At 38.8% G+C, this 10,471-nt stretch overlaps 1 protein-coding gene across 1 annotated transcript; it reads left to right on the top strand.

Moving 5' to 3' along the window:
* The first annotated feature begins 8,886 nt into the window (after window positions 1-8,886).
* Window positions 8,887-10,203, top strand: AGTR1 (angiotensin II receptor type 1). Its single transcript, XM_073358777.2, has one exon. It carries the CDS (start codon window positions 8,930-8,932, stop codon window positions 10,007-10,009), a length of 1,080 nt encoding a protein of 359 aa, XP_073214878.1. The 5' UTR covers window positions 8,887-8,929; the 3' UTR covers window positions 10,010-10,203.
* Window positions 10,204-10,471: the final 268 nt, after the last annotated feature.

The raw sequence follows: 10,471 nt of genomic DNA, 5'->3' as shown, positions 1-10,471 counted from the left end.
GGTATGAAGCTTTTTTATTGCTTTAAAGTTTCCAGAGGAGTGAGGAGTATGTGCATCTCCTGAGAAGCAAAACCAACTGTGTCTTCTTTTGAAACGTTAAGAGTTCCTTGGACGGTAAAAGTCCCATTTGAGCATTAGCAATGCTTTCCTTACTGGAACTTAAGATGTCAGGCCATTCAGAAATTCAGTCACACAGTGATATAAAGTCATTTGTGCTCTCAAATACATAGAGCACAACATAGATGGTAAGTTTCAGAGTAACAGCCGTGTTAGTCTGTATTCGCATCCGATGAAGTGAGCTGTAGCTCACGAAAGCTCATACTCAAATAAATTGGTTAGTCTCTAAGGTGCCACAAGTACTCCTTTTCTTTTATAGATGGTAAGGTTATACAGCCAGGTGATAAGGTTACAAGTGTGTGTCACTGTTAGTCAATCAAGGGAAATTTACACATCTCCTAGGAAGACATGGTCTACACCCTTTATTTGCACTCAAAGGAAATGTCCTTCCATATTCCTATTGCATCCAAAACTTTACAGAGCTACTCTGTGTTTTTCTAACATTTCAAATATATCCACAAAAACATTCTTTTCTTTCTGATGCCTCAAAATCTCTTATAAGGAAAATGCAACAAAATTAAGTATCTTACCTTATTCCTTCTTAATAATCACCTCTTTCTCCACTCTCCATTTCCTTAGCTCTGTAGTATTTTTAATTATAATTTTGGTATTTCTCATTTTGTAATTAGAATTAGCATATTTTCTTTTCTTGTACATGTGCATTTGAATAATTAATAAAATATTTGCAATTGCTTGATATACTTTGAAGGAGATAACATGCCAAATTCATCCCTGGTGTAACTCTACTGAAATCAGTGATGTTACACCAGAAATGAGCTTGGCCTGTTAACTTTGAAATGGCTGTGTTAATTTAGTATTCATGTACAGCATTTCAAAACTCTTTCCTGGCCAACACCCTGATTCTATTTATAAAATGCTGAACTTCCTTATTTCCCCCCTCACTTCAAAGGGAGTTGAGGCCATTCAGTACCTCACAGAAAGTGCTCACAAACTTACAGGGTCAGGCTCAAATTACCAAACTTGATTTTATTGCTGATTGTAATGAATTTTAGAACATATAAGGTAGGTGCTTGTTTACAAACATTTAAAACACAGACAAGAATAATTAGCATTAATCAAGGTCACCACTGTCACCAGAAACATTAGCTACCATGTGAGCAGGAGGGGGAAGTCAAAACCTAAATACTGATGCATACCCCAAAGCACACTAGACTTTAGCTACATGGTGCATTGCCAAAGGGAATAAATTCTAAAGGTGGGGCCAATCTACTGAGAAAGCCCAGTATTCCTGCTGGTTACTAGAAGTGCTTCAAGATTTGTAGACTTCACAACCATAAAAAGCTGCAGCCTGTTTTGAGAGGAAAATACTTAACCCCTCTGCAGAGGGACATTACCAAATGTTGCATTAGACATGACACTGTTGACTATGAAATCCACAGTTGTATTCAGCACATATCTTATGTCACAATTCCACCAACCTTACACACAGAGTAGGACCTTACTACTTGGAATCAATGGATCTGCTCATGCAGTAAGGTCCTGCTCAGCACAACACTGGTAGAATCAGGTTCTTAGCTAGCATACAGGAGGTAAGACTAGAGGATATAATGATTGATAATTGTTCTTTCCAGCCTTCAAATCTATAATTGTCTTTTGGTAAAAGTGATCCTGGAATGATAGAGTTCATGATTCCAAGGAATGATGGGAGGGACAACAGCAGAATAAAGACAATGGATTTCAAGAAGGTAGACTTTACCAAACTCAGGGAGTAGGTAGATAAGATCCCATGAGAAGCAAGCCGAAGGGGAAAAACAGTTTGAGACAGCTGGCAGTTTTTCAAAGAGATATTATTAAGGGCACAAGATCAAACTATCCCACTGTGTAGGAAAGATAGGAACTATGCCAAGAGATTCCCCTGACTTAACTAGGAGATCTTCAATGATCTGAAATGCAAAAGAGAGTCCTACAAAAAGTAGAAAATAAGTCAAATTACAAAGGATGAATATAAAGCATGTAGGGACAAAATTAGAAAGGCCAAGGCAAAAAATGAGATTAAGTTAGCTAGAGACATCAAGGGGAACAAGAAAACATTTTTCAAATACATTAGAAGCAAGAGAAAGACCAAGGACAGGGCAGGCCAATTACTCAATGATGGGGGAAAGACAATCACAGAAAATCTGGAAATGATAAACGTGTTAAATGTCTTTTTTGTTTCAGTTTTCACCAGAAAGGTTAGTAGCAACTGGACATCTGACATAGTGAATGCCAGTGAAAATAAAGTAGGAAAAGAACAAAGTTAAAAATTGCTTAGACAAGTTAGATGTCTTCAAGTCAGCAGGGCCTGATGAAATACATCCTAGAACTGACAGAGGAGATATCTGAGCCATTAGTGATTATCTTTGAAAACTCATGGAAGACAAGAAAGATTCTAGAGGACTGGAAGAGGGCAAATAAATCCAATCTATAAAGAGGGGAATAAGGACAACCTGGGGGAATTAAGCTGACTGGTCTGCAATTTCAGTACCCGGAAAGATAATGGAGCAAATTTTTAAGGAATCAATTTGCAAACACCTAGAAGATAATAAGGTGATAACTAACAGTCACCATGGATTTGTCAAGAACAAATCATGTCAAACCAACCTAATAGCTTTCTTTGACATGCTAACAAGTCTTGTGGATGAGAGGAAGTGGTAGATGTGGTATATCTTGACTTTAGTAAGGCTTTTGATATTGTTCCACATGACCTCCTCATAAACAAACTAGGGAAATATAGCCTAAATGGAGCTACTATAAGATGGGTGCATAACTGGTTGGAAAACCATTCCCATAGAGTAGTTATTAGTAGTCAAGCTGGAAAGACATATAATAGGGGTCCTGCAGAGATCATTCCTGGGTCTGGTTCTGTTCAATATCTTCATAAATGATTTAGACAATGGCACAAGGAGTACATTTGTAAAGTTTGTGGAGAATACCAAACTGGGAGGGGTTGCAAGTTCTTTGGAGGATAGGATTAAAATTCAAAATGATCTGGACAAACTAGAGACATGGTCTGAAGTAAATAGGATGAAATTCATTACGGACAAATTAAAGGACTCCACTTAGGAAGGAACAATCAGTTGCACACACAAAATGGGAAATGACTGCCTCGGAAGGAGTACTGCGGAAAGGGATCTGGGAGTCATAGTGGATCACAAGCTAAATATCAGTCAACAGTGTAACATGGTTGCAAAAAAAATTGAACAGCAATCTGGGATGTATCAGCAGGAGTGTTGTAAGAAGTAATTCTTCCACTCTTCTTCATGCTGATAAGGCCTTAACTGGAGTATTATGTCCAGTTCAGGAAGGATGTGGAGAAATGGGTCTAGATTGGTCTAGAAAACATGACCTATGAGGGAAGATTGAAAAAATTGGGTTTGTTTAGTCTGGAGAAGAGAAGACTGAGGGAGGACATGATAACAGTTTTCAAGTACATAAAAGGTTGTTACAAGAAGGAGGGAGAAAAATTGTTCTCCTTAACCTCTGAGGACAGGACAAGAAGAAATGGGCTTAAATTGAAGCAAGGGAGGTTTAGGTTGGACATTAGGAAAAACTTCCTGTCAGGGTGATTAAGCACTGGAACAAATCACCTAGGGAGGTTGTGGAACCTCCATCACTAGAGGTTTTTAAGAACAGGTTAGACACACACCTGTCAGGAATGGGCTAGTTATTACTAGGGCAAGTCTACACTACAGTGCTACATCAGCACAGCTGCATCCATGCAGCTGCAGTGCTGCAGCACGTTGGGTGAAGACATGCTATGCTGATGAGAGAGCGCTTTCCCATGGGCATAATTACTCCACCTCGTCAAGAAGCGGAAGTTATGTCAGTGGGAGAGCATCTCTCGCCAACATAGCGTCGATGTGGACAGCATGAAACTTACGTCGCTCAAGGGTGTGAAAAAGTCTCCCCATCCCCAAGCAATGCAAGTTATATCGACTTAGGTTGTAGGGTAAATCTGCCCTTAGTCCTTCCTTGAGTGCAGGGGACTGGATTAGTTGATCTATGGAGGTCCCTTCTGGACAAATACTTCTATGATTCTATATGAATGAAGAAGGGCTATAATGACTAATAGACTGTACAGTCCCAGCCTGGAGCTGAGGCAAGCTATGAAAAGATGGATCATGTTGTTGCAGAGCACAAGTTACAAAAATATGCATTCACACGAGTTCATATCGTGTTGGGTGGCTCCACAACGTGCTTCAGGGGCGTATTAGCTATTTTCCTTATAAGCTCTGGATAGTGTGACTGGCCATAAAGCTAAAACCTGTGACATTCCAGATTTTGTGAGGCAAGGACAGCCATGAATTTGAGCCCTGAGGGGTTAATAAATTAGCATGCCACTGATAATCAGAATATAAGGTATTTGTTGTGCTAGCGGGTTTAGCGTGACTTTTTTACTTGAAAAAAATGGTAAAAATAACTGAGGGTTGGTTAGGAGGTTTTTAGGTTTGGTTTTGTTTTTTTGAGGCATTTGTAACAAACAAGGTACCTAGATTGTAATTTACAGAAGGAGTTGCTGAGATTGGGAGGAATTAATTGTAGTTCTTGATAAAAGTTTTGTATTTAAAGCTACATTTAATTAGATATTCCAGTCTTCATGTAATTCCTAAGAAGCTTGAAATCTTGAAATTGCCCTTTTAGCTTTTTTTAAATTAATCAGTTTAGTAAATCCAGCATTATTCCTAGAACAAGGAAGTGTATCAGAAGGATAAATGAGGCATTAACAGATCATTACTCATGAAAAAAACATATTTGAGGCTCACTCCATTTTTAGAAAAGAGCAACCTATTAAAGTAAAAGGATGGTCTGGTGGCTAAGGCACTGGCTTGAGCTTCAGGAGATCTAATTCAATTTCTGACTCTGCCTGATTTCCTGTGTGATCTTGAGCAAGTCACTTAGGCCCAGATTTGTAAAGGTTTTCAGGCATTCCTCGGCTAAATACTGGAAGGCCAAAGTGACTTGGGCACCTAGGCACCTAAGTCCCATTAACTTTCAGTGAGACTTAGGCTATGTTGACACTGCAGTCGGAGGTGTGATGGCAGCTTGTGTATGCTTTACAAGCCTCCCTTGAATCCTGGGTAAGGAGCCACTGTGTCTTCACTGCTGTTTTCAGGCATGCTAGCAAAATTAAAGCTAGCATGGGTATGCCTACCCAAACTGCAATCATACCTTCAACTGCAGTGTAGACATACTCCGAAGCTATTTCTATGTTGTGCTGCAGTGCAGACTACAGGAGTGTGAACTGCAGTGAGCACCAAAGTGTTGTGCTGTAACTCCCCCATGCGGGCACTGCCAGCATGATACATAGTTTGCGTTAACTTAGTCCTCTTCTAACAAGACTACATTGGTACAAACTAGGTACCTTTTAGTTCAGTAGACAAGCCCGTAGACTTCTAAGTCAGGTAGATGTTGCAATACTGAGCAGAACACCTAAATACCTTTAAAAATCTGAGCTTTAATTTCTCTGTGCCTCAGTTTCCCATTTTTTAAAAAAGGGAAAATAATACTCCCATTGTCTGTCTTGTGTATTTAGGTTTTAAGCTGTCTGAGACAGGAGGTGTCTCCCACTGTGTCTATGTAAAACTTTTAGCATGATCTTAATTGGAACCTCTGGTACTACTGCAGTACAAATAATGAGCAACAACAAAGTATCAGTATTAGTCCCTGAAGTTTTCCATTGCCTGTCCTTGCACACCACAGAAGCCCTAGCAAAGCCAAAGGTGCCCCATAAAATAGACTTCACACAATTTGCACATGTTTACGCAGCGTGGACATATTTTTAGTAGATTTATGCCAACATTTTTCACACTTGGGCTCCTAAATTTAGGCACTTAGATCCATATTTAGGTACTAACTGAAGAGGTAACAGGAGCTGTGATTCCTTCCTCTGAAACCTTTCTAAAAGTTTCAGTGTGGAACAAAAACAATCTGGCCCTGGATTTTTACAGATTTGTTTTCCATTGTCAATTAAACATCATATTTTTCAATCTAAATTACTGGGATGTGTAATTTGTAAGTGGTTTATGTGTTTACAGTTCTGGTGAATGCAACAGACCACTAAGTTGTAAGACCCACTCAGTTCTGCCTATGTAACCACTAAATAGTCCTAAGAAATTAGGCTTAAACTACTATGTCGAAAGAACATTAGAGGACAGATACCATAGAACAAAATAAGTACCAAGCCTGAATTCACAGCTTTAGATAAAATTCTAGCCTTATGGCACATGTATCATATTTACTGTATGAACTGGCAAACATGACATCTAAGTATAGAATCTAAAAGACATCCGAGTAAGTTGGTCCATTTGGCACATCATCTTTACGATTATTGAAAAAGTAGCCTGGATAGACAGAAGATTCTTCTAAAATGTAATTACCTGCGTTTTTTTTTATTCTCTGCCTATTATCACAGGGAGGCTTTTTTGCATATAGTCATTAGCTATTTCTGCTTTAAGTTGCAGCCTCATTGAAAATTATACTGAATCTGAGTTTTAGCTTGCCTTAAAAAGAAGCTATCAATATTGAGCCAAATTCTAAAGTCCTTACGCATGTTCAGTTCAGTTGGCAAAGATCTATTGTCCTTCTTAATAGTATTACCTGAGTAAGCACTTCAGAATTTTACATTTACAATTAAAATGTTATGAAAAATATCATTTTAGAATTTGTAAGAACACTTTGTGGGCTGAACCATCAGAAGGTGTAAGCAGGCATAGTTCCATTGAAATCCATGGAGCCATCACAATTTATAGCAGCTGAGGCTCTGGTCTTCTGGGTTTTGTGCATGTTCGGAGAGTTAGAAATGCTGGCAAACCTCTGAAGGCTGCAAAGCAAATCTCTTCAACACAATTCATATAGTTTGCCATGGCTTCCAGAGAGCAGCTAAACATATGTTGGGACAGATACAAAATTCTCACCGTATTTCAGAGTTGTTTATTTAGGTGGTTAAAATTCAATTTTTTCCCCATGACTGAACTGGAACAGAAAGCAAGGACATTTGGAACCATGGAAATTTACTATCTTTAGTATTTACTGCAGTGACATTAGAAAGATAGTGTCATAGAAATAAAGGAATCATTTATGCTAAATGAAAACTTTCCTTTTTATTTACAGAACCACAGAAAAATGTGAAATGCCGCTACACATCCTCTTTCTTTTCCCCATTTCTTTTGTATGCAATAAGGCAACTTATAAGTAATACTTTTCCATTTGAGTGTTGTCAGTTTCAGCCTGCTGTTCTCCACTAAAGACTGTGGTATATAAACCATACCTGCTGGTTTGCTTAGAGAAGCAGCTGACTTCCAGTTCTGGGGATGGGAAGAAAAAAATTTCCTGTCTCTAATTGGATACAATGGAGTGGAGTGGTTTTTACCTTCCAGAACAGTACTGACATTACCAGCAGGAGAGTGAGTTTGTGGGGGGGGGAAGGGGGGTGTGAGAAAAACCTGGATTTGTGCTGGAAATGGCCCAAATTGATTATCATACACATTGTAAGGAGAGTGGTCACTTTAGATAAGCTATTACCAGCAGGAGAGTGGGGTGGGGGGAGGTATTTTTTCATGCTTTGTGTGTGTATATAAAAAGATCTTCTACACTTTCCACAGAATGCATCTGATGAAGTGAGCTGTAGCTCACGAAAGCTTATGCTCAAATAAATTGGTTAGTCTCTAAGGTGCCACAAGTACTCCTTTTCATTTTGGGCATTGTGTTTGTTCCTTGTTTGAGTTTTGCCTCATACTGTTTGTGGGCCAGTATTGAGGATTCCCTTAGCTGGGTTTGTTCTTTTGTTACGGCTTTGGTATTGGGCAGTGCAATGCAGAGGCTCAATCCAGTCCCACTGAAGTCCATGGAAAGATTCCTGTGGATTTCAACGAGAGTTGATCAGGCCCTTAATTCATTACCTGGCTTTAGATCTCATCCCAAATCAGAGAACAGGGCTGGGTGAGATACGTCATTGGCTCAATGAGAGAGCAAACGTGGGCAGGGGATTTAAATATCATACACAACTTGTATCATACTCCATATTTGGTCCTGTGCAGCAACACCTATATTCTACCTGTTCCAGGCATATCATTTCCACCTAGGTCCAATTACATAGAAATTCTCTGTGTGAATTTCCCACTGAAGTCAATAAGAGTTCCAGGCAAGAAACAACTACAGGATTGAGGCAGTTAATATCAATGGGAGTTTTGTGCAAAGGCTCTGGGGAAAATAGACCTGTGAGTTTGTACTCCTAGAACAAACCACTGAATGTTTGCCTCCACCTGAAACAAACCAAAGGTCCTATCCCGACATCCATTTGTGCACTGAAATTCTGATTTCATAAAGAATGATGGCAAGATATGGCCAGGGGAGTGTAAAATGAAATAGAATAAATACAATGATAAGAGGTTAAAAAGAATTAAGGATTTTGGTAGTGTTAAATACATAAAATAAGCATGTATAGCCACGGGTACATTAATACAAAGAGAAGACAGAACACATTGAGAGAAATATAAAGAACTGGAAAATGTTTGCCCATCAGTTTGCAATAGGAATTTTGCTTGAACAAGGGCTCGTTAAGGATTTGGCCTGTAACCCAGACTTCAACTGAATCAAATGAAGATGTTCAGTTAATGAAAAGTAGATTAATTTCTCACATCCTCATTTCCTTAGAAGTGTAGTTAAAATTTCCTTCAGTGAACTGGATTCATCATTGCTACATAAGGTACAATCTTGAAATTTAATTGCAAAAAATCCTCACTCGTGATTTTTTTTTTCCTCCAGATAAAGTTTATATTGTGCCTGAAACCAACCTGCAGCGGAAAAGATCAAGATGAGCCTTAATTCATCTACCGAAGAGACTGTTAAAAGAATCCATGTTGACTGCCCCGTTTCAGGAAGGCATGGCTATATATACATTATGGTTCCAACTGTTTACAGCATCATCTTTATTGTAGGCATATTTGGGAACAGTTTGGTGGTCATTGTTATTTGCTTCTACATGAAATTAAAGACTGTGGCTAGCATCTTTCTGTTGAATTTAGCCCTGGCTGACTTGTGTTTCCTAATGACTTTGCCACTGTGGGCAGCCTACACAGCCATGGAATACCACTGGCCTTTTGGCAACTGTTTATGTAAAATAGCATCAGCTGTGGTAAGTTTCAACCTGTATGCCAGTGTGTTTCTACTCACATGTCTTAGCATTGACCGTTACCTGGCTATAGTACATCCAATGAAGTCCCGACTTCGGCGCACCATGCTTGTTGCCAAAATAACTTGCATCGGCATCTGGCTGCTAGCAGGACTGGCTAGTTTGCCTGTCTTAATTCACCGTGATGTATTTTTTGTTGAGAATATGAATATGACAATTTGTGCTTTTCGGTACAAGACCCATAATACAACACTGCCTGTTGGGCTAGGTTTATCTAAGAACATGTTGGGTTTTTTAATTCCCTTTTTGATAATTTTAACAAGCTACACCTTAATCTGGAAGACGCTGAAGAAGGCTTACCAAATTCAGAAAAACAAGACCAGAAATGATGAGATTTTTAAGATGATTGTGGCAATAGTACTTTTCTTCTTCTTTTCCTGGATTCCTCATCAAGTGTTTACCTTTCTGGATGTATTAATCCAGCTACGTATCATAACAGATTGCCAAATTGTTGATGTTGTGGATACCGCCATGCCCTTCACCATCTGCATAGCTTACTTCAACAACTGCTTGAATCCCTTTCTTTATGGTTTTTTTGGAAAAAAGTTTAAAAAATATTTCCTGCAGCTACTAAAATACATTCCACCAAATGTCAGAGCACATCCAAGGCTAACAACAAAAATGAGCTCCCTTTCCTATCGACCATCAGAAAACTTAAGTTTATCCATGAAAAAGACTATTGGGTCTTTTGACATTGAGTGATGTCTTTCATGCTATATGCTTTAGAACAACCTTGTATATGAAATAGCAAGAGTGTCAAAGTTCACCCATAGTCCTGACCATCACAGCTTATTGCACATTACTTAAATGATCTACTAGATATCATCTTTGGAAGATTTAGAAGTGGCCTTTTATATTGTCAAGAGGACTGTTTGTTATTTTTATTTGAAGCAACCCAAGAAGATGGCAGTTGGGAGTCTTTTAGCATCCTGCCTCAGAGCTCAGAACTTTGGAAGAAGCGTACATGATGCTCCTGGAAAGATCTCAGAACTTAGGTTAAGGCATGATCATTTGTGAATTATATGAACTCTGCAGAATTTGCTTTCAACATACATAAGCAATTCTAAACTAACCATTTGGAATTGTTATACAAAGTATTACGAGAGTCAAACAGAATGTTTGTTTTCTTTCACATTATATTTGGTGGGGATGGTGGAGAACAGA

The sequence above is a fragment of the Lepidochelys kempii genome, chromosome 9 (assembly GCF_965140285.1).
Source record: "Lepidochelys kempii isolate rLepKem1 chromosome 9, rLepKem1.hap1, whole genome shotgun sequence".
Lineage (NCBI taxonomy): Eukaryota > Metazoa > Chordata > Testudines > Cheloniidae > Lepidochelys > Lepidochelys kempii.
Note: the sequence above shows the minus strand (reverse complement) of the source record. Positions and strands in the feature narration are given on the sequence as shown.

Coding starts and splice junctions, on each gene's coding strand:
- AGTR1 (XM_073358777.2), top strand. CDS start 8,930: ATGAGCCTTAATTCATCTACCGAAGAGACTGTTAAAAGAATCCATGTT.